This window comes from Rana temporaria, chromosome 3, assembly GCF_905171775.1.
Source record: "Rana temporaria chromosome 3, aRanTem1.1, whole genome shotgun sequence".
In the NCBI taxonomy this organism is placed as follows: domain Eukaryota; kingdom Metazoa; phylum Chordata; class Amphibia; order Anura; family Ranidae; genus Rana; species Rana temporaria.
The window spans coordinates 485,317,560-485,342,169 of NC_053491.1; the positions used below are offsets into that span (position 1 = coordinate 485,317,560).

The 24,610-nt window shown below is 53.3% G+C and overlaps 1 protein-coding gene across 1 annotated transcript; it reads left to right on the forward strand.

Annotated features, from left to right (window-relative positions):
• Window positions 1-928: 928 nt before the first annotated feature.
• Window positions 929-1,795, forward strand: LOC120933724 (tripartite motif-containing protein 14-like). Its single transcript, XM_040347078.1, has 2 exons — window positions 929-1,678; window positions 1,712-1,795. Exon 1 carries the CDS (start codon window positions 1,037-1,039, stop codon window positions 1,649-1,651), a length of 615 nt encoding a protein of 204 aa, XP_040203012.1. The 5' UTR covers window positions 929-1,036; the 3' UTR covers window positions 1,652-1,678; window positions 1,712-1,795.
• The last annotated feature ends 22,815 nt before the right edge of the window (window positions 1,796-24,610 follow it).

Here is a 24,610-nt window from a genome sequence, read left to right on the forward strand (position 1 = left end):
AGTCCCCCCTCCCAACTGCATTCCTTCTCCCATGTGTTTCTCTTCCTGGTGTCAGCGATGTCGTCTGCAGACCTGAGAGCTGAGCTGGAATGTTCCGTCTGTCTGAACATTTATACAGATCCTGTAATGCTGAGATGCGGACACGACTTCTGCCCGGTCTGTATAAAACGTGTGCTGGATACACAGGGGGAGGCTGGAGATTACTTCTGTCCTGTGTGCCGAAAAAGGTTCAGGGGTCGTCCTGCACTGCAGAGGAACATAACACTACGTAACATAGTGGAGAATTTCCAGTCTGCTCATGCAGACCAGGAGGAGTCCGGGGTCTTCTGTACTCACTGTGTGGACTCTCCTGTACCTGCTGTTAGATCCTGTCTACACTGTGAGGTTTCTCTGTGTGATAAACACCTGAGAGTCCACAAAAAGACCCCAGAACACATCTTATGTGACCCCACCTTGTCCATGGAGAGCAGGAAATGCTCCGTCCATAAGAAGATCCTGGAGTATTACTGCACTGAGGATGATACTTGTATCTGTGTGTCCTGCAGTTTGACCGGAGAACATCGAGGACACCAGGTGGAGTCACTGGTTGAAGCTTTCAAGATGAAGAAGGAGACACTGGGGAATGTTCTGCAGAAACTTCTAAAAAAAGAGAGAGGAGACGGAGGAAAGAGTCCAGAGTCTGCAGGAACACAGGAGGAAAGTAGAAGAAAAAGCAGCTAGTGACAACAAGAAAGTCGCCACCCTGTTTAAAGATCTCAGGAAACATCTGGATGAGCTGGAGGAGAAATTCAAGGATGAGATTTCCAGGTGGGCACAGGGGGTCTCCATCTGCATGTCAGAAATGATCCAGGATCTGGAAATAAAGAAGGAGGAGCTGTCCAGGAAGATGCGTCGCATTGAGGAGCTGTGTAACATGACGGATCCACTGACTGTCTTACAGGAATCAGACACAGGTGACTTGTGTGATACTGAGGATGGAGATAATGAGGACAGAGAGAGACATGAGGAGCTCCTCCATGATGCCGGAGGTCTGGATATGGCTGAGATATCACGTGGATTACGTGCATTGTCTGAAATAATAACGCGGTTTAATGTACATTTCTATATAAAGGAACCTGAAGACATATTACTGGATGTAAACACAGCTCAAAATAATCTACGTATCTCAGATGACAGGAAAACGGCATCCTGGACAGACGTAAACCAGAAGCGCCCCAAAACACCAGAGAGATTTTTTGGTTATGTTCAGGTGTTGAGCAGTCAGAGTTTCTCCTCCGGGAAACATTACTGGGATGTGGATGTCGGAGTATCAGATCAATGGATAGTCGGGATGTGTTACCCCAGTATGGAAAGGAGAGGAGAGCCGTCACTTATTGGATGGAATAACAAGTCCTGGACTTTGGTCAAAAAAGATAACCAGTATATGGTGGTACATGAAGGTAAAGGGATCCGCTTACTCGGTAATATCATCAGTACCAGAGTCAGGATATATCTGGATTACGATGTCGGGAAGATCTCCTTCTATGATCTGTGTGACCCGATCCGATACCTACGCAGTTACACCACCACCTTCACGGAGGCCCTCCATGCTGGGATATGGGTATGGACTGGAGGTGTAATAAAGATCTGTGGGGGGAATCTGAAGATGTGAGGAATCTGCCCCAGAGACTTGGTGATGTCACATAGAGGAGGGATGGGTTGGTGGAATATTTCAACCAATTAGATAAGACAGTGGGCGGGGCTTCGGTTAGTGTCCTGCATGTTGTTCTATAAATAAATATAAGTGAGATTTCCTATAAGGACCCAGACATTATTTTACTTCCGTTTTTACATGACACTATTTTTCTATCTAAGATTATAATCTGTAGACCGTCTCATTCCTTATTATCAATACATTAAAGGGGTTGTAAAGGTTTGTTTTTTATTTTCTAAATCGGTTCCTTTAGGCCCCTTTCACAGTGGGGCGGGAGCCGCGGTGGCGAAATAGCGGCGCTATACCGTTGGATTTGCCGCAGGATTCGGACGCTAGCGATGCGGTATTAACCCCCGCTAGCGCCCGATAAAGGGTCAATACTGCCCGCAATGCGCCTCTACGGGCGGTATTGCCGCGGTTTCCCATTGTTTTAAATGGGAAGGAGCGATATGCACGCCGCTCCTCTCACCGCTCCAAAGATGCTGCTTGCAGGAGATTTTTTTGTCTTCCACCAGCGCATCGCCACAAAGCCCTCGGACTTTCACATTGAGTATGCAGTGCAGGAGTTTTTCAGGTGGTATAGCAGCACTATTTTTAGCGCTGTACCGCCTGAAAAAATCCTCAGTTTGAAAGGGGTCTTAAGCTAGTGCATTGTTGGTTCACTTACCTTTTCCTTCCATTTCCCTTCTAAATGTTTTTTTTTCTTTGTCTGAATTTCTCACTTCCTGTTCCTCCTCAGTAAGCTTGCCCCCATCATCCGAGCCGTTGTGGCTGGGGGTTAGTCAGCGTGCTCGCTCCCTCCCTTGGGACTACATTCCTGCGGGGAGACGCTGTGAACGTTCACGGCGTCTCCCCGCAGGGATGTAGTCCCAAGGGAGGGAGCGAGCACGCTGACTCCCCACAGGGATGTAGTGCCAAGGGAGGGGGCGAGCACGCTGACTCCCCGCAGGGATGTAGTCCCAAGGTAGGGGGCGAGCAAGCTGACTCCCTGCAGGGATGTAGTCCCAAGGGAGGGGGAGATCACACTGACTCCCCGCAGGAAAGTAGTCCCAAGGGAGGGGGCAAGCACGCTGACTCCCCGCAGGGATGTAGTCCCAAGGGAGGGGGCAATCACACTGACTCCCCACAGGGATGTAGTGCCAAGGGAGGGGGCGAGCATGCTGACTCCCCGCAGGGATGTAGTCCTACGGGAGGGGGCGAGCACGCTGACTAACCGCCAGCCAGAGCGGTTTGAAAGATGGGGGCTGAGGAGGAACATGAAGTGAGAAATTCAGGCAAAGAAAAAAAACATTTAGAAGGGAAATGGAAGGAAAACGTAAGTGAACCAACAATGCACTAGCTTAAAGGAACCTATTAAGAAAATAAAAAAAACTAACCTTTACAACCCCTTTAACAATCAGTTTGTTCTATTGGTTATTTTATTGTGTGAAGAAATTGTGTGCATGCAGCACTCACAACCCACCCCAAAGAAGCTGCTAGCAGGACGGTAAAAAAGAAATACTGCTAGCTGCATCTTTGGAGCGGAGAAGGAGCGGTGTGTTTACCGCTCCTCCACCGCTGCTGCCCATTGAAATCAATAGGACAGCGCGGCTATACCGCCTGCAATGCGCTGCCTTCAGCAGGGCATTGCGGGCGGCTTTAACCCTTTTTCGGCCGCTAGTGGCCGAAATGCGCCGCAAATCTGCTCATAGCGTCGGCGGTAAAAAATTGCGGCATTGACACTATGGGCGGCTCAGTGTGAAATGGCTCTTAGGCACCTTACACTGTGTGCGGCACAGGGCACAGCAGGGGGTCCATTGTGTCACCGTTCAGCGTTTCAGGTCCGAATTAGGCCTGGATTTGGACCTGAAACGGAGCGTCAGACGCACAGGACTCTTCTGCTGTGCGCTCCGTGGCCTCCCCGGACTGGACTCTCCATTTAGAGGCGGTCACACTCTCCTGTCATGCGAATTGGAGGAGGGGAAACCCACATCCAATACACATCAGTGTGAACCTGGCCTAAGTCCATTGGATCACTTTTATAATGGGTCCTAATATAATGTGTCCCTATAGAATGGATCCCCAGTAGAATTCTTTGGGATCACTTTTATAATGGATCTTAATATAATGTGTCCCCATAGAATGGATCACCAATATAATTCTATGGGATCACTTTGAGGCTAGGTTCACACTATCTTCGCATGCGGCTCACAGCAGGGGTCTGGTGCGTCCCCGTTCACCGTTTTAGCCTTGGCCATCTGCATGGGGAAATGGACCAGACCTGGACAACAGCACTGCGATGACCATAGTAAATTTTTTAAAAAGGGGTAAAATTGCACTCACAAGGGTGCTGGTGGTGAGGGGATGGATGGTCAATTCGCAATAGTGTGAACCCGGCCTTATAATGGATCCTAATATAATGTATCATTGTGATGGTGGATCTTTTATAATCACTAGATGTGTCCTGGTGATGGGAGGAGGAATTAGTAAAGGAGATGTTAATGTAAATAAAGTTTTTTTTCTATTGCCCATGTGAAGTGTTGGTGATTAGAGATGAGCTCCGGGTTCGATCTGAATGCTGGACCTTCAGCCACTTCGGCAGGTGCCAACCATCATATACCGTGTGTGTCTGTGACTGAAACCACAGCGCTCCATATAAACAGAAATGTCTGTGCAATCGGTCACAGAAATGGCAATGTATGATATACCATGACAATTTATGTCCAACAGCCAAAAATAGACGGTATATACATAAAGCCGATGAGTGCATCCGCAAAAAAATCAGCATAGGTAGCCCAAACCTAATCAAGAGACAGCTGGTCTAACTAGAGACAAAAAGAGACAGACAGGGTGCAGACACCCCATAGTGTAGCATTAAACCATCAATTATTTATTGAATAAAGGATAAAATTGCACTCACAAGGGTGGTGGGGTATTGATGGTCATGTAGATCAGTGGTTCTCAACCCTGTCCTCAAGTACCCCCAACAGGCCATGTTTTGGGAATTTCTCTTAGATAAAATAGTTGTCCAAAATACCAAGCTATTGACTGATTTAAAGCACCCGTGAAAGATAAAGGAAAACCTGCAAACATGGCCTGTTGGGGGTACTTGAGGACAGGGTTGCAAACCACTGATGTACATCACGCAGGAAACTGTCAGCATAAGTCTACTCCCAGCGTTGGCCATCAGCAAGGGTAAATGGACCGGACCTGGACAACAGCGCTGTGATGACCATAGTGAATTTATTAAATAAGAGGTAAAATTGCACTCACAAGGGTGCTGGTGGTGGGGGGGGGGTTGGGGGTATTGATGGTCATGTAGATTAGTGGTTCTTAACCCTGTCCTCAAGTACCCCCAACTGGCCATGTTTTGGGAATTTCTCTTAGGCCCTGTACACACGACCAAACCGTCCGCTGAAAAAGGTCCGCCGGACCGTTTTCAGCGGACAATCGTCTGGCCGATTTCTGTTTGATGTGTGTACTCACCATCAAACAGAAATCCGCGCGTACACAATATGCGGTGACGTGGCCGCGCCGTCGCTTCGACGTGCGCGGCCCTGGAAGGTAAATACTTCCACGCATGCGTCAAATCACTTTGACGCATGCGAGGGATGGCGGTCGATTGGACATGGCCGGTGAGTCTGTACAGACGACCGAACATGTCCGACGGACAGGTTTCCAGCGGACAGGTTTCTTAGCATGCTAAGAAATTTTTACCCGCTGGAAAACGGTCGACTGGACAAATGTCCGCCGGAAAACCATCCGATATGCCGTATACACGACCGAACTTGTCTGCTGAAACTGGTCCGCGGACAAGTATCAGCGGACAGATCCGGTCGTGTGTACGGGCCCTTAGATAAAATAGCTGTTCAAAATACCAAGCCATTGACTGATTTAAAGCACCCGTGCAAGATAAAGGAAAACCTGCAAACATGGCCTGTTGGGGGTACTTGTGGACAGGGTTGTTGAGAACCACTTATGTACATAATGCAGGAAACTGCCAGTCAACGTGGACTCCTAGCCTTGGCCATCAGCATGGGGAAATGGACCAGACCTGGACAACAGCACTGCGAAGACCATAGTGAATTTTTAAAAAAAGGGGTAAAATTGCACTAACAAGGGTGCTGGTGGTGAGGGGATGGATGGTCATGTAGATCAGTGGTTCTCAACCCTGTCCTTAAGTACCCCCAACAGGCCATGTTTTTAAAGCACCTGTGCAACATAAAGGAAAACCTGCAAATATGGACTGTTGGGGTACTTGAGGATAGAGCTGGGCAATTTTTCCCCCCTAAAAATATCTGCGATTTTTTTTTTTTTTTTAATAAGAAAACTCGATTTACGATCCTAATTGAAGCCTAGTCCATGGCATCCGACCTCGCGGACTAGGCTGAAGCCGCGGCCTCGCCTAAAAACTCCTGCCTGCAGCTCCTCAGGACCGGCGTGGTGTCAGTGCTGGTCCTGGGGAGCTGCAGGCAGGAGTTTTTAGGCAAGGCCGCGGCTTCGGCCTAGTCCACGGCCTCCTGCCCCGTGGACTAGGCCGAAGCTGCAGCCTTGCCTAAAAACTCCTGCCTGCAGCTCCTCAGGACCGGCGGGGTGTCAGTGCTGGTCCTGGGGAGCTGCAGGCAGGAGTTTTTAGGCAAGGCCGCGGCTTCGGCCTAGTCCACGGCCTCCTGCCCCGTGGACTAGGCCGAAGCTGCAGCCTTGCCTAAAAACTCCTGCCCGCAGCTCCCCAGGACCGGCGCGGTGTCAGCGCCGGTCCTGGGGAGCTGCGGGCAGGAGTTTTTAGGCGAGGCCGCGGCTTCGGCCTAGTCCATGGTGTCCGGCCCCGCGGACAAGGCCGAAGCCGCAGCCTTGCCTAAAAACTCCTGCCTGCAGCTCTTCAGGACCGGCGCAGTGTCAGTGCCGGTCCTGGGCATAAAAATCAAAAAGATCGATTTTGTCAAAATCTGAATCGATTTGACCTAACAACTCGATTTTTTAATCGAATCAAATTTTTGCACAGCCCACCTTGAGGACAGGGTGGAGAACCACTGGATGTACATAATTCAGGAAACTGTGAGTCAATGTGGACTCCCAGCCATGGCCATCAACAAGGGGAAATGGACCGGACCTGGACAACAGCGCTGTGATGACCATAGTGGATAAGGGATAAAATTGCACTCACAAAAGTTGGGTGGGGGATGGGGCGGATAGGCATGTACATAACGTGTGACAGGAAACCGTCAGTCAAAGTGGACTCCCAGCCTCCGCCACCAGCACGAGAAAATGAACCGGACGCTGGGAGTCCATTTTGACTGAGGGTTTCCTGGTACACATTAAGTACATGTCCATCCGCCCCCTCCCCCCTTACCTTTTTGTGAGTGCAATTTTATCCCTTTTTTTATAAATTCATTATGGTTTAAGGCTACGCTATGGCGTGTTTGCCAAGCTGCATGCTCAGATAAGGGTCTGGTATTGAGCTTTTTTTTGGGGGGGGGGGGGGCATTTCTTTTTTATTGTGTCCCCCCCCCCTTAAAATCCATACCGTTGTATACATTGTACAGAAGCACCTCTTGTATACAGTTACTCCCTCAGTCATTTAAGTATTATGTATAGGAATGTTATGTTTAGGATTTTAGCATTTTTTTTAATAGTTTCACTTTAACCACTTCAGCCCCGGAAGGATTTACCCCCTTCCTGACCAGAGCACTTTTTGCGATTCGGCACTGCGTCGCTTTAACTGACAATTGCGCGGTCGTGCGACGTTGTATCCAAACAAAATTGACATCCCTTTCTCCCCCACAAATAGAGCTTTCTTTTGGTGGTATTTGATCACCTCTGCGGTTTTTATTTTTTGCGCTAAAAAAACTAAAATAGAGCAACAATTAAAAAAAAAGCAATATTTTTTACTTTTTGCTATAATAAATATCCCCCAAAAATATATAAAAAAACATTTTTTTTCCTCAGTTTAGGTCGATACGTATTCTTCTACCTATTTTTGGTAAAAAAAAATCGCAATAAGTGTATCTTGATTGGTTTGCGCAAAATTTATTGCGTTTACAAAACGGGATAGTTTTTTTATTAATAATTTTTAATAATTTTTTTTTTTACTACTAATGGCGGCGATCAGCGATTTTTTTCATGACTGCGACATTAATGGCGGACACATCAGACACTTTTGACACATTTTTGGGACCATTGTCATTTTCACAGCAAAAAGTGCTATAAAAATGCACTCATTACTGTGAAAATGTCAATTGCCATTTAGGAGTTAACCACTAGGGGGCGCTGTAGGGGTTAAGTGTGACCTCATGGGTGTTTCTAACTGTAGGGGGGCGTGGCTGGACGTGTGACGTCATTGATCGTCTTTCCCTATATCAGGGAACAGACGATCAATGACACTGCCACAGCGAAGAGCGGGGAAGGTGTGTTTACACTCCAAGACATGATGGTAGGTAAATTGGATGTTGTCCAAAATTGGCCCAGTATATATGTATATATGTGTGTATGACTGTGTGTCCCTAGCGTGTCACGATCCTACGGGGTAAAATGACCGCACCAGCCAAAAAAAAAGCGCCCGGAGGAAAAAGCGCCCGGAGGCGATTCAGTTCGCATGAGTAGCGCTATACAAGTCATTCATTCATTCATTCATTCACCTCTCCCCGTTCTTCAGCTCCGGTGACCGATCGCGGGACACTGAAGGCGAGCGGGTCCGCGGGTCCCGCCGGCGCGGTCACGGAGCTTCGGACCGGGTCTCGGGCGCGCCGCTGGCGGTGCGATCGTGACCCACTGCTGGGCTCTTAAAGGGGACGTATATATACGTCCACGTGCCCAGCCGTCGTATATCGTCGTACGGCGGTCCTTAAGTGGTTAATAAGTAATAGTAAATTTTTATCGTGACTGCGACATTACGGCGGACACATCGGACACTTTTGACACTATTTTGGGACCATTCACATTTATACAGCGATCAGTGCTATAAAAATGCACTGATTACTGTGTAAATGACACTGGCAGGAAAGGGGTTAAACACTAGGGGGGCGAGGAAGGGGTTAAGTGTGTCCTAGGGAGTGATTCTAACTGTGTGGGGGGCGTGGCTACAAGTGACACGACACAAATCACGGCTGTCATCGGGAGCAGTGATCAAAAGGAGACGTACCTGTACGCCTCCCATTTGCGCAGCAGCGCCATCGCGCCGCCGTATATCGTCGTACGCCTATATGATTTTGGTAAATCTGAAGACAAAAATCTTATAGTGTGTATGGGGGTCTAATGCGGGACTCCTAAAAGACAAGAAAACACTCACGCCACGTCAGGTGACACACAACTAAAAGAAAGAGCTGACCTCAAGCACCCCAATGTCTTCCACCACTTCTAATAAGACAACATAAAACGACGCTGCTGCACTACTCCCTATGTAATAAAAAGTGTGATAATAAACACACTACAGGGGTGGTGCCCCCTCCAAGTGAAATAAACAAAACCAATAACAATCCACACAAGGTAAATGTGTCAACTAAATAAAAATAACAAATTGACCAACAACCAATCTTTCGTGTAAAAAAAAAAATGGCAAAAAACGTACAAATATATAACACAGAGGTGTAAAAAAACCAAAAAAAAGCAAAATGGGAATATGGAAAGAAAAGAGAAGTGATATACCTGTGTATATCTAAACACAAAGGGCCAGATCCTCATAGAAATAGATGGGCGCAGCGTATCAGAGATACGCTACGCCGCCGTACCTTACCCGGCGTAATTTCGAATCCTCAAAGAATTCGCGCCGTAAGTTCCGGCGGCGTAGTGGTATCTCTGGCGGCGGAATTAAAATCGGCGATTAGGGGGCGTGTTTCATTTAAACGAAGCGCGTCCCCGCGCCGAATGAACTGCGCATGCTCCGTTTCTAAATTTCTCGCCGTTGCATTGCGCTAAATGACGTCGCTAGGACGTCATTTTTTTTAACTTAGACGTGAGTTACGTCCGTCCCGATTCACGGACGACTTACGCAAAAAAAAAAAATTCAAATTTCGACGCGGGAACGACGGCCATACTTAACATGGCAAGTCTATCTATACGCCGCAAAATAGCAGCTTTAACTATACGCCGGAAAAAGCCGACTAGAGACGACGTAAGAGAATGCGACGGCCGCGCGTACGTTCGTGGATCGACGGAAATAGCTAATTTGCATATTTGACGCGGAAAACGACGTGAACGCCACCCAGCGGGCGCTGAAGTATTGCACCTACGATCTAAAGGCGTACGCCTGTCGGATCGAAGCCAGAAGCCGTCGTATCTTGGTTTGAGGATTCAAACTAAAGATACGACGCGGCAAATTTGAAAGTACGCCGGAGTATCAGTAGATACGCCGGCGTACTCTCTCTGTGGAACTGGCCCATAACATAAACATACGTGCAAAAAAAATAAAAATAAAAATGACAATAAACACTCTCCAGGGGTGCCAACACCTAGTAGCGAAACTGGAAAAAAGCACAGTGATGTCATGAAATTGGTAAAAACAATGCAGAGTGATGTGACGTAATGAGGAAAAATAAAGTGAATATCTGTGTATAACAAATGAAAAAAATAGACAGTAAACACCCTCCAGAGGTGCCAACACCCAAATATAAATTAGGTATAAGCAATGCACAGCGATGTAATGTAAGGAGGAACAATAAAAGTGAATGGGCCAGATTCACAAAGAGATACGACGGTGTATCTCCTGATATCTCCTGATACACCATCGTATCTCTGACTTATCTCATAGAATCAGATACGCATAGATAGGGCTGAGACCCCATTCACACCTAGGCGTTTTTACGCCTGTAGCGCTACGCCGCTGCCGCCAGAGGGCTGAAAACTGATGTCCCTCTATGGAGATGGTTCACATCTCCACGCCGAACGCCGGACGCCTGTCGCCTACCGCGTGAAAAAAGGTCCCGGACCTTTTTTTCAGGCGTCTTCGAGCGTTCGGCTAGGAGATGGCAATCATCTCCATAGAGGGGGTCATCTTGGGGCACATCTAGGCGGACAATACCGGCGTTTTGTCGCCGCAAATCGCGGTACAAAACGCCGCTATTTTTACCGCGATTTGCCGCGATTTCGTCCGTCTAGATGTGAATGCAGCCTCAGATCTGACAGTGTTACACTGTGTTACACTGTCGGATCTTTTTTTCAATTTAAAAATGGCGCTGGGGGCGTTCCCGCTGATTTACGATAAATAATATGTAAATCAGCGAGATACGCAAATTCACGAACGTACGCGGACCCGTCGCAGTGTTCTTACGTCGGTTTCCGTAGCGGTTTTCCCGTCGTAAACTTACTCCTGCTTTTATCAGGCGCAGCCAATGTTAAGCATAGCCGGCGTTCCCGCGTCGAATTTGAATTTTCCAACGTCGTTTGCGTACGCCGATTCACGAACACGCGCGTCGCAATTCACGCTCACGTCGAAACCACTGACGTCCTAGTGACGTCAGTGGGAGCAATGCACGCCGGGAAATTCCCCGGACGGCGCATGCGCATTTAAATCGGCGCGGGAACGCGCCTGATTTTAATATGACACTCCCCTAGCCGCGGAATTTGAATTCCGCCGGGGGATTTAGGATCCGCCGCCGCAAGTTTGGAGGTAAGTGGTTTGTGAATTACCCACTTGCCTCCTAAACTTGCGGGAGCGGATCTTAAATCACGTAGATCGAGCGTGAATCTGGCCCAATATCTGTGTATAACAAATGGAAACAGACAGTAAACACCCTCCAGGGGTGACAACACCTAATAGCAAAAATGGTAAAAGCAACGCACAGTGATGTAATGAAATAGGATGAGGAAGAAAATTCAATGAATATCTGTGTGTAACAAATGAAACAAACAACAACAGTAAATACCCTCCAGGGGTGCCAACACCTAAATATAAAATAGGTAAAGGCAATGCGCAGTGATGTAATGTAATGAGAAAGAAATAAAGTGAATAACAAATGGGAAAAAATTGACAGTAAACACCCTCCAGGGGTGCCAACAACTAATAGCTAAAAAATGTTTGCTGTCATTTTTTTCTATTTCACTTTTATTTTACCTCATTTCATGACATCACTGTGCATTGCTTACACCTAATTTAGATTTAGGTGTTGGCACCCCTGGAGGATGTTTACTGTCAGTTTTTCCATTTCTTTTATACACAGATATTCACTTTTATTTTTCCTCCTTACATTACATCCCTGTGCATGGCTTGTATCTAATTTAGGTGTTGGCACCCCTGGAGGGTATTTACTGTTATTTGTTACACACAGATTTCATTACATCACTGTGCGTTGCTTTTACCAGTTTTGCTATTAGGTGTTAGCACCCCTGGAGGGTGTTAACTGTCAGTTTTTCCATTTGTTATACACAGATATTCACTTTATGTTTCCTCCTTACATTACATCACTGTTCATGGCTTGTATCTATATTATATTTAGGTGTTGGCACCCCTGGAGGGGTGCTCGGGGATCAGATATGTGTTGGGGGGTGCTTGGGGGTCAGATATGTGTTGGGGTGGGTGCCTGGGGGTCAGATATGTGTTGGGGGGTGCTTGGGGGTCAGATATGTGTTGGGGGTGCTTGGGGGTCAGATATGTGTTGGGGGGTGCTTGGGGGTCATGTATGTGTTGGGGGGGGTTCTTGGGGGTCAGATATGTGTTGGGGGGGGTTCTTGGGGGTCAGATATGTGTTGGGGGGGTGCTTGGGGGTCAGATATGTGTTGAGGGGGTGCTTGGGGTCAGATATGTGTTGGGGGGGTGCTTGGTGGTCAGATATGTGTTGGGGGGGGGGTGCTTGGGGGTCAGATATGTGTTGGGGGGTTCTTGGGGGTCAGCTATGTGTTGGGGGAGTGCTTGGGGGTCAGATATGTGTTGGGGGGTGCTTGGGGGTCAGATATGTGTTGGGGGTGCTTGGGGGTCAGATATGTGTTGGGGGGTGCTTGGGGGTCATATATGTGTTGGGGGGGTTCTTGGGGGTCAGATATGTGTTGGGGGGGGGGGGTTCTTGGGGGTCAGATATGTGTTGGGGGGGTGCTTGGGGGTCAGATATGTGTTGGGGGGGTGCTTGGGGTCAGATATGTGTTGGGGGGGTGCTTGGTGGTCAGATATGTGTTGGGGGGGGTGCTTGGGGGTCAGATATGTGTTGGGGGGTGCTTGGGGGTCAGATATGTGTTGGGGGGGTGCTTGGGGGTCAGATATGTGTTGGGGGGGTGCTTGGGGGTCAGATATGTGTTGGGGGGTGCTTGGGGGTCAGATATGTGTTGGGGGGGTGCTTGGGGGTCAGATATGTGTTGGGTGGGGGTTGGGGGTCAGATATGTGTTGGGGGGTTCTTGGGGGTCAGATATGTGTTGGGGGGTGCTTGGGGGTCACATATGTGTTGAGGGTGGTGCTTGGGGGTCAGATATGTGTTGGGGGGTGCTTGGGGGTCAGATATGTGTTGGGGGGTGCTTGGGGGTCAGATATGTGTTGGGGGGGTTCTTGGGGGTCAGATATTTGTTGGGGGGTTCTTGGGGGTCAGATATATGTTGGGGGAGTGCTTGGGGGTCAGATATGTGTTGGGGGGGTTCTTGGGGGGTCAGATATGTGTTGGGTGGGGGTTGGGGGTCAGACATGTGTTGGGGGGGTGCTTGGGGGTCAGATATGTGTAGGGTGGGGGTTGGGGGTCAGACATGTGTTGGGGGGGTGCTTGGGGTCAGGGGGGTGCTTGGGGGTCAGATATGTGTTGGGGGTCAGATATGTGTTGGGGGTGCTTGGGGTCAGATATGTGTTGGGGGGGTGCTTGGGGGTCAGATATGTGTTGGGGGGGTGCTTGGGGGTCAGATATGTGTTGGGGGGTGCTTGGGGGTCAGATATGTGTTAGGGGGGTGCTTGGGGGTCAGATATGTGTTGGGGGGGTGCTTGGGGGTCAGATATGTGTTGGGGGGGTTCTTGGGGTCAGATATGTGTTGGGGGGGTTCTTGGGGTCAGATATGTGTTGGGGGGTGCTTTGTCAAGGGAGAGGGCTAGTGCAGGGGGCGGGTTGATATGTGCTTGGGGGTGGGTGCTTTAAGAGGGATATCTATCTATGGTCGCCGCCCCCTATTTAGGTATAAGCCCCCTTGTCGGGCGCCAGGCATCTGAATTACAGCTGTGGGCTCTAATAGGCTTCCAAATTGGCGGCAATTGATGGGGCACAGTGTTGGCAATTTATGGGGCACACTGGCGGCACTTGATGGGGCACACTGGCGGCAATTGATGGGGAACAGTGTTGGCAATTGATGGGGAACACTGGCAGCAATTGATGGGGAACAGTGTTGGCAATTTATGGGGCACACTGGCAGCAATTGATGGGGCACACTGGCGGCAATTTATGGGGCACACTGGCAGCAATTGATGGGGCACAGTAGTGGCAATTGATGGGGCACACTGACGGCAATTTATGGGGCACACTAGTGCCAATTGATGGGGCACACTGGCGGCAATTGATGGGGAACTGTGTTGGCATTTGATGGGGCATACTGGGGGCAATTGATGGGGCACACTGGCGGGAATTGATGGGGAACAGTGTTGGCAATTGATGGGGCATACTGGTGGCAATTGATGGGGCACACTGGTGGCAATTGATGGGGAAAACTGGCGGCAACTGATGGGACACACTGGTGGCAATTGATGGGGCACACTGGTGTCAATTGATGGGGCACACTGGCAGCAATTGATGGGGCACACTGGTGTCAATTGATGGGGCACACTGGCGGCAATTGATGGGGCACACTGGCGGCAATTGATGGGGCACACTGGCAGCAATTGATGGGGCACACTGGCGGCAATTGATTGGGGAACACTGGCGGCAATTGATGGGGCACACTGGTGTCAATTGATGGGGCACACTGGCGGCAATTGATGGGGCACACTGGCGGCAATTCATGGGGCACACTGGTGTCAATTGATGGGGCACACTGGCAGCAATTGATGGGGCACACTGGCGGCAATTGATGGGGCACACTGGCGGCAATTGATGGGGCACACTGGCGGCAATTCATGGGGCACACTGGTGTCAATTGATGGGGCACACTGGCAGCAATTGATGGGGCACACTGGCGGCAATTGATTGGGGAACACTGGCGGCAATTGATGGGGCACACTGGCGGCAATTGATGGGGCACACTGGCGGCAATTGATGGGGCACACTGGCAGCAATTGATGGAGCACACTGGCGGCAATTGATGGGGAACAGTGTTGGCAATTGATGGGGCACACTGGCGGCAATTGATGGGGCACACTGGCAGCAATTGATGGGGCACACTGGCAGCAATTGATGGGGCACACTGGTGGAAATTGATGGGGCACACTGGCGGCAATTGATGGGGCACACTGGTGGCAATTGATGGGGAACAGTGTTGGCATTTGATAGGGCACACTGGCAGCAATTAATGGGGCACACTGGCGGGAATTGATGGGGCACACTGGCAGGAATTGATGGGGAACAGTGTTGGCAATTGATGGGGCACAATGGCTGCATTTGATGGGCACAGTGGCTGCAATTGATAATTTTTTTCAGTTTGTTTGCACCCCCCCAAAAATGTTGAACACCAGCCGCCATTGTTCCCAGGCACTCTCTCCCCCTCCTCCCTGTCCATCTACAGAGCATAGAAAACTGTGGACAGACCTCGATCAGTGCCGCCCCCCCTTCCTCCTGTGTGTGCCCCCCCCTCCCTCCTTCTCCTGTGTGTGCCCCCCCTTCCCCTGTGTGTGCCCCCCTCCCCCCTCCTCCTGTGTGTGTTTATACAGAGTGGAGAAGGAGGAGAGGGAGGACAGGCTGCCATTGGGAGGGGGGACAGATCAGATGGCGAGCAGACTCGTCACTCCCGGTGCAATCCAATGTGAACGATGTGTCCGGGTCTGAAAAAGACGGAAACCCGAACACATCAATCAAAACCAGACTGTCCGGGAGAAAACTGTACAGATGGAATCCCTAATGCCGCATACACACCATCGGAATTTCCAACAAGAAAAGTCCGAAGTGAGCTTCCGACCGTGTGTAGGCTCCATCTGACTTTTTCTGTCGGAATTTCCGAGAACAAAAATTTGAGAGCTGGTTCTCAATTTTTCTGACAAGAAAAGTTCTTGTCGGAAAATTCCGATCGTCTGTATGCACAAAAATCCACGCATGCTCGGAATCAAGCAGAAGAGCCGCACTGCCTATTGAACTTCATTTTTCTCGGCTCGTCGTAGTGTTGTATGTCGCCGCATTCTTGAGGGTCGGAATTTGCTGTGACCGTGTGTATGCGACACAAGTTTCAGCCAACATTCCATCAGAAAAAAAATCCACGGTTCTCTTGTCGGAATTTCAGATCGTGTGTACGGGGCATTACTGGAGGTGTGATTAGAAAAGGAGGGATCTGGAGGTGTGATCACAGTGGAGGGATCTGGGGGGGGGGGGGATCTGGAGGTGTGATCACAGTGGAGGAAACGGGGGGGGGGGGATCTGGAGGTGTGATCACAGTGGAGGGATCGGGGGGGGGGATCTGGAGGTGTGATCACAGTGGAGGGATCGGGGGGGGGGATCTGGAGGTGTGATCACAGTGGAGGGATCGGGGGGGGATCTGGAGGTGTGATCACAGTGGAGGGATCTGGGGGGGGGGATCTGGAGGTGTGATCACAGTGGAGGAAACGGGGGGGGGATCTGGAGGTGTGATCACAGTGGAGGGATCGGGGGGGGGGGATCTGGAGGTGTGATCACAGTGGAGGGATCGGGGGGGGGGGATCTGGAGGTGTGATCACAGTGGAGGGAATGGGGGGATCTGGAGGTGTGATCACAGTGGAGGGATCGGGGGGGGATCTGGAGGTGTGATCACAGTGGAGGGATCGGGGGGGGGATCTGGAGGTGTGATCACAGTGGAGGGATCGGGGGGGGGGATCTGGAGGTGTGATCACAGTGGAGGGATCGGGGGGGGGGGATCTGGAGGTGTGATCACAGTGGAGGGATCGGGGGGGGATCTGGAGGTGTGATCACAGTGGAGAGATCGGGGGGGGGGGATCTGGAGGTGTGATCACAGTGGAGGGATCGGGGGGGGGATCTGGAGGTGTGATCACAGTGGAGGGATCGGGGGGGGGATCTGGGGGTGTGATCACAGTGGAGGGATCGGGGGGGGGTCTGGAGGTGTGATCACAGTGGAGGGATCGGGGGGGATCTGGAGGTGTGATCACAGTGGAGGGATCGGGGGGATCTGGAGGTGTGATCACAGTGGAGGGATCGGGGGGATCTGGAGGTGTGATCACAGTGGAGGGATCGGGGGGATCTGGAGGTGTGATCACAGTGGAGGGATCGGGGGGGATCTGGAGGTGTGATCACAGTGGAGGGATCGGGGGGGGATCTGGAAGTGTGATCACAGTGGAGGGATCGGGGGGGGATCTGGAGGTGTGATCACAGTGGAGGGATCGGGGGGGGGGATCTGGAGGTGTGATCACAGTGGAGGGAATGGGGGGATCTGGAGGTGTGATCACAGTGGAGGGATGTGGGGGGGGGATCTGGAGGTGTGATCACAGTGGAGGAAACGGGGGGGGGGGGATCTGGAGGTGTGATCACAGTGGAGGGATCGGGGGGGGGGATCTGGAGGTGTGATCACAGTGGAGGGATCGGGGGGGGGGGGGGATCTGGAGGTGTGATCACAGTGGAGGGAATGGGGGGATCTGGAGGTGTGATCACAGTGGAGGGATCGGGGGGGGGGGGATCTGGAGGTGTGATCACAGTGGAGGGATCGGGGGGGGGGTCTGGAGGTGTGATCACAGTGGAGGGATCGGGGGGGGGGATCTGGAGGTGTGATCACAGTGGAGGGATCGGGGGGGGGATCTGGAGGTGTGATCACAGTGGAGGGATCGGGGGGGGATCTGGAGGTGTGATCACAGTGGAGGGATCGGGGGGGGGGGATCTGGAGGTGTGATCACAGTGGAGGGATCGGGGGGGGGGATCTGGAGGTGTGATCACAGTGGAGGGATCGGGGGGGGATCTGGAGGTGTGATCACAGTGGAGGGATCGGGGGGGGATCTGGAGGTGTGATCACAGTGGAGGGATCGGGGGGGATCTGGAGGTGTGATCACAGTGGAGGGATCGGGGGGATCTGGAGGTGTGATCACAGTGGAGGGATCGGGGGGATCTGGAGGTGTGATCACAGTGGAGGGATCGGGGGGATCTGGAGGTGTGATCACAGTGGAGGGATCGGGGGGGGATCTGGAGGTGTGATCACAGTGGAGGGATCGGGGGGGGATCTGGAAGTGTGATCACAGTGGAGGGATCGGGGGGGGATCTGGAGGTGTGATCACAGTGGAGGGATCGGGGGGGGATCTGGAGGTGTGATCACAGTGGAGGGATCGGGGGGGATCTGGGGGTGTGATCACAGTGGAGGGATCGGGGGGGGATCTGGAGGTGTGATCACAGTGGAGGGATCGGGGGGGATCTGGAGGTGTGATCACAGTGGAGGGATCGGGGGGGGATCTGGAGGTGTGATCACAGTGGAGGGATCGCGGGGGGGGGATCTGGAGGTGTGATCACAGTGGAGGGATGGGGGGGGGATCTGGAGGTGTGATCACAGTGGAGGGATCGGGGGGATCTGGAGGTGTGATCACAGTGGAGGGATCGGGGGGGGGGGGGATCTGGAGGTGTGATCACAGTGAAGGGATCGGGGGGGATCTGGAGGTGTGATCACAGTGGAGGGATCGGGGGGATCTGGAGGTGTGATCACAGTGGAGGGATCGGGGGGATCTGGAGGTGTGATCACAGTGGAGGGATCGGGGGGATCTGGAGGTGTGATCACAGTGGAGGGATCGGAGGGTGATCTGGAGTTGTGATCACAGTGGAGGGATCGGAGGGTGATCTGGGGGTGTGATCACAGTGGAGGGATCGGGGGGGGGGAATCTGGAGGTGTGATCACAGGTGAGGGATCGGGGGGGATCTGGAGGTGTGATCACAGTGGAGGGAATGGGGGGGGGATCTGGAGGTGTGATCACAGTGGAGGGATCGGGGGGGGGGGATCTGGAGGTGTGATCACAGTGGAGGGATCGGGGGGGGGGGGATCTGGAGGTGTGATCACAGTGGAGGGATCGGGGGGGATCTGGAGGTGTGATCACAGTGGAGGGATCGGGGGGATCTGGAGGTGTGATCACAGTGGAGGGATCGGCGGGATCTGTTGGTGTGATCACAGTGGAGGGATCGGGGGGATCTGGAGGTGTGATCACAGTGGAGGGATCGGGGGGGATCTGGAGGTGTGATCACAGTGGAGGGATCGGGGGGGGGGATCTGGAGGTGTGATCACAGTGGAGGGATCGGGGGGGGGAATCTGGAGGTGTGATCACAGTGGAGGGAATGGGGGGGGGATCTGGAGGTGTGATCACAGTGGAGGGATCGGGGGGGATCTGGAGGTGTGATCACAGTGGAGGGATCGGAGGGTGATCTGGAGGTGTGATCACAGTGGAGGGATCGGAGGGTGATCTGGGGGTGTGATCACAGTGGAGGGATCGGGGGGGGGGAATCTGGAGGTGTGATCACAGTGGAGGGATCGGGGGGGGGGGGGATCTGGAGGTGTGATCACAGTGGAGGGATCGGGGGGGGGGTCTGGAGGTGTGATCACAGTGGAGGGATCGGGGGGGGATCTGGAGGTGTGATCACAGTGGAGGGATCGGGGGGATCTGGAGGTGTGATCACAGTGGAGGGATCGGGGGGATCTGGAGGTGTGATCACAGTGGAGGGATCGGGGGGGATCTGGAGGTGTGATCACAGTGGAGGGATCGGGGGGATCTGAAGGTGTGATCACAGTGGAGGGATCGGGGGGGGGGGTCTGGAGGTGTGATCACAGTGGAGGGATCGGGGGGGATCTGGAGGTGTGATCACAGTGGAGGGATCGGGGGGGATCTGGAGGTGTGATCACAGTGGAGGGATCGGAGGGTGATCTGGGGGTGTGATCACAGTGGAGGGATTGGGGGGGATCTGGAGGTGTGATCACAGTGGAGGGATCGGGGGGGATCTGGAGGTGTGATCACAGTGGAGGGATCGGGGGATCTGGAGGTGTGATCACAGTGGAGGGATCGGGGGGGATCTGGAGGTGTGATCACAGTGGAGGGATCGGGGGGGGGTCTGGAGGTGTGATCACAGTGGAGGGATCGGAGGGTGATCTGGAGGTGTGATCACAGTGGAGGGATCGGAGGGTGATCTGGGGGTGTGATCACAGTGGAGGGATCGGGGGGGGGGGAATCTGGAGGTGTGATCACAGTGGAGGGAATGGGGGGGGGATCTGGAGGTGTGATCACAGTGGAGGGATCGGGGGGGGGGATCTGGAGGTGTGATCACAGTGGAGGGAATGGGGGGGGGGATCTGGAGGTGTGATCACAGTGGAGGGATCGGGGGGGGGGGGGAATCTGGAGGTGTGATCACAGTGGAGGGAATGGGGGGGGGATCTGGAGGTGTGATCACAGTGGAGGGATCGGGGGGGGATCTGGAGGTGTGATCACAGTGGAGGGATCGGAGGGTGATCTGGAGGTGTGATCACAGTGGAGGGATCGGAGGGTGATCTGGGGGTGTGATCACAGTGGAGGGATCGGGGGGGGAATCTGGAGGTGTGATCACAGTGGAGGGAATGGGGGGGGATCTGGAGGTGTGATCACAGTGGAGGGATCGGGGGGGGGGGGGATCTGGAGGTGTGATCACAGTGGAGGGATCGGGGGGGGGATCTGGAGGTGTGATCACAGTGGAGGGATCGGGGGGGATCTGGAGGTGTGATCACAGTGGAGGGATCAGGGGGGGATCTGGAGGTGTGATCACAGTGGAGGGATCGGGGGGGATCTGGAGGTGTGATCACAGTGGAGGGATCGGGGGGGGGGGGTCTGGAGGTGTGATCACAGTGGAGGGATCGGGGGGGGATCTGGAGGTGTGATCACAGTGGAGGGATCGGGGGGGATCTGGAGGTGTGATCACAGTGGAGGGATCGGGGGGATCTGGAGGTGTGATCACAGTGGAGGGATCGGAGGGTGATCTGGGGGTGTGATCACAGTGGAGGGATCGGGGGGGGGGGATCTGGAGGTGTGATCACAGTGGAGGGATCTGGAGGTGTGATCACAGTGGAGGGATCGGGGGGATCTGGAGGTGTGATCACAGTGGAGGGATCGGGGGGGATCTGGAGGTGTGATCACAGTGGAGGGATCGGGGGGGGGGATCTGGAGGTGTGATCACAGTGGAGGGATCGGGGGGATCTGGAGGTGTGATCACAGTGGAGGGATCGGAGGGTGATCTGGGGGTGTGATCACAGTGGAGGGATCGGGGGGGGGGATCTGGGGGTGTGATCACAGTGGAGGGATCTGGAGGTGTGATCACAGTGGAGGGATCGGGGGGATCTGGAGGTGTGATCACAGTGGAGGGATCGGGGGGGATCTGGAGGTGTGATCACAGTGGAGGGATCGGGGGGGGGGATCTGGAGGTGTGATCACAGTGGAGGAATCGGAGGGGGGGATCTGGAGGTGTGATCACAGTGGAGGGATCGGAGGGGGATCTGGAGGTGTGATCACAGTGGAGGGATCGGGGGGGGGGGAATCTGGAGGTGTGATCACAGTGGAGGGAATGGGGGGGGGATCTGGAGGTGTGATCACAGTGGAGGGATCGGGGGGGATCTGGAGGTGTGATCACAGTGGAGGGATCGGAGGGTGATCTGGAGGTGTGATCACAGTGGAGGGATCGGAGGGTGATCTGGGGGTGTGATCACAGTGGAGGGATCGGGGGGGAATCTGGAGGTGTGATCACAGTGGAGGGAATGGGGGGGGATCTGGAGGTGTGATCACAGTGGAGGGATCGGGGGGGGGGGGGGGATCTGGAGGTGTGATCACAGTGGAGGGATCGGGGGGGGGGGATCTGGAGGTGTGATCACAGTGGAGGGATCGGGGGGGATCTGGAGGTGTGATCACAGTGGAGGGATCAGGGGGGGATCTGGAGGTGTGATCACAGTGGAGGGATCGGGGGGGATCTGGAGGTGTGATCACAGTGGAGGGATCGGGGGGGGGGGGGTCTGGAGGTGTGATCACAGTGGAGGGATCGGGGGGGGATCTGGAGGTGTGATCACAGTGGAGGGATCGGGGGGGATCTGGAGGTGTGATCACAGTGGAGGGATCGGGGGGATCTGGAGGTGTGATCACAGTGGAGGGATCGGAGGGTGATCTGGGGGTGTGATCACAGTGGAGGGATCGGGGGGGGGGATCTGGAGGTGTGATCACAGTGGAGGGATCTGGAGGTGTGATCACAGTGGAGGGATCGGGGGGATCTGGAGGTGTGATCACAGTGGAGGGATCGGGGGGGATCTGGAGGTGTGATCACAGTGGAGGGATCGGGGGGGGGGGATCTGGAGGTGTGATCACAGTGGAGGGATCGGGGGGATCTGGAGGTGTGATCACAGTGGAGGGATCGGAGGGTGATCTGGGGGTGTGATCACAGTGGAGGGATCGGGGGGGGGGGATCTGGAGGTGTGATCACAGTGGAGGGATCTGGAGGTGTGATCACAGTGGAGGGATCGGGGGGATCTGGAGGTGTGATCACAGTGGAGGGATCGGGGGGGATCTGGAGGTGTGATCACAGTGGAGGGAACGGAGGGGGATCTGGAGGTGTGATCACAGTGGAGGAATCGGAGGGGGGGATCTGGAGGTGTGATCACAGTGGAGGGATCGGAGGGGGATCTGGAGGTGTGATCACAGTGGAGGGATCGGAGGGGGATCTGGAGGTGTGATCACAGTGGAGGGATCGGAGGGTGATCTGGAGATGTGATCACAGTGGAGGGATCGGAGGGTGATCTGGGGGTGTGATCACAGTGGAGGGATCGGGGGGGGGGAATCTGGAGGTGTGATCACAGTGGAGGGAACGGAGGGGGATCTGGGGGTGTGATCACAGTGGAGGGATCGGAGGGGGATCTGGAGGTGTGATCACAGTGGAGGGATCGGGGGGGGATCTGGAGGTGTGATCACAGTGGAGGGATCGGAGGGGGATCTGGAGGTGTGATCACAGTGGAGGGATCGGAGGGGGATCTGGAGGTGTGATCACAGTGGAGGGATCGGGGGGGGGGGGGATCTGGAGGTGTGATCACAGTGGAGGGAACGGGGGGGGGATCTGGAGGTGTGATCACAGTGGAGGGATCGGGGGGGGGATCTGGAGGTGTGATCACAGTGGAGGGATCGGAGGGGGATCTGGAGGTGTGATCACAGTGGTGGGATCGGGGGGGATCTGGAGGTGTGATCACAGTGGAGGGATCGGGGGGGGGGGTCTGGAGGTGTGATCACAGTGGAGGGATTGGGGGGGGATCTGGAGGTGTGATCACAGTGGAGGGATCGGGGGGGGGATCTGGAGGTGTGATCACAGTGGAGGGATCGGGGGGGGATCTGGAGGTGTGATCACAGTGGAGGGATCGGAGGGGGATCTGGAGGTGTGATCACAGTGGAGGGATCGGGGGGGGGGGGGATCTGGAGGTGTGATCACAGTGGAGGGATTGGAGGGGGATCTGGAGGTGTGATCACAGTGGAGGGATCGGGGGGGATCGAGTTGGTGGAATGGATAACAAAGCGGTCCTCATCCTCTGTCACCCAGGCTCAGAGTAGTTTGCCTGCCAATACAGCTTCCAAAGTGGCCTTTTCCATTGGCTCCATGTCAACAGTCACTCCTTCCCTAGCCCCACCATCATGCATGGAGGAGTCCCACAAACTATTCGACCACAGTGCCGGGTACATGCTGCAGGAGGATGCGCAGCAATTTTAAGGCTCCAATGATGGTATCCAGGTTGAGGAAGGGAGTAACGTGAGCCTAGAGAGGGGGTGCCCAAGAAGGACAAGAAACCAAGAAACCGGCAGTCATGTTCCCCCCAGCTGCAGCATACTGCCAAGTTTGCTCCAGTGACGAGGAGGGAGGAGATGATGAGGTCACTGACTCTACTTGGGTGCCTGATAGAAAAGAGGAGGAGGCACATCTCCAACAAGGCAGGATGCCCTCCAGGGGACAGCTTAAGGGCAGCCATCCTATTGCATCACACCGCAGAGCTAAGCAGGTGCAGGGCGCTGCTGACTCCCCGCATATTTTCAAAAGTTCTTTGGTGTGGGCCAGTTTTGACACGTCTGCAGCAGATTTCACCGTTGCTGTTTGCAACATATGTCTGAAGCGTATCAAGCGTGGCCAAACCACATGCTTGACCAGACATATGAGGAACTCCCATGCAGTCCGTTGGCAACAGCACTTAAAAGACCCACATCAAAGAACAAGGCGGACCTCTCCTTGCTCCTCATTTGGTATCTTCAACCCCACTATACCTCCAGTCCTCTCAGAAACCTGCACTTAGAGGAATGAAGGTATAGAAATAGGTGTCTTGCGGCCAATCTGCTAGCGGTACACCAACATCCGATTTTAGCAGGCAAATTTCCCTACCCCAGTTACTAAACCGTTGAAAGAAATTCGGTCCCAGCCATCCCCATGCTCAGCGTCTGAATGCTAGCTTGGCCAAATTGCTAGCACTGCAACTGCTGCCTTTTCAACTGGTAGACTCTTCCCCATTTCCTGAAATTGTGGAATGTGCGGTACCTCAGTGACAGGTTGCCAAACGCCTTTTTTGTTCATGCAAGGCAATGTCCATGCCTCGTTGGACAGGTCGGTCAGCAGTAAGGTGCATATTACAGCTGACTCATGGTCCAGCAGGCATGGACAGGGACATTACCTTTCTTTCACAGGGCACGGGGTAACTCTGCTGGCAGCTGGGAAGGATGCAGGACAGGGTTCAGTATTGTTGGAGCTTGTTCCGCCACAACGCCTCCAAAATGCTAGTGGTGATTCTGCCACAGCTCTCTCCTCCACCCCCTCCTCTTCTTCCTCTACAGATTTGTCCTCTGAACCAGCGGTGCTCCGTAGGCATTCAATTGACTACGCAAGCACTCAGGCAAAAAGATGCCATGCAGTGCTTGAGATGGT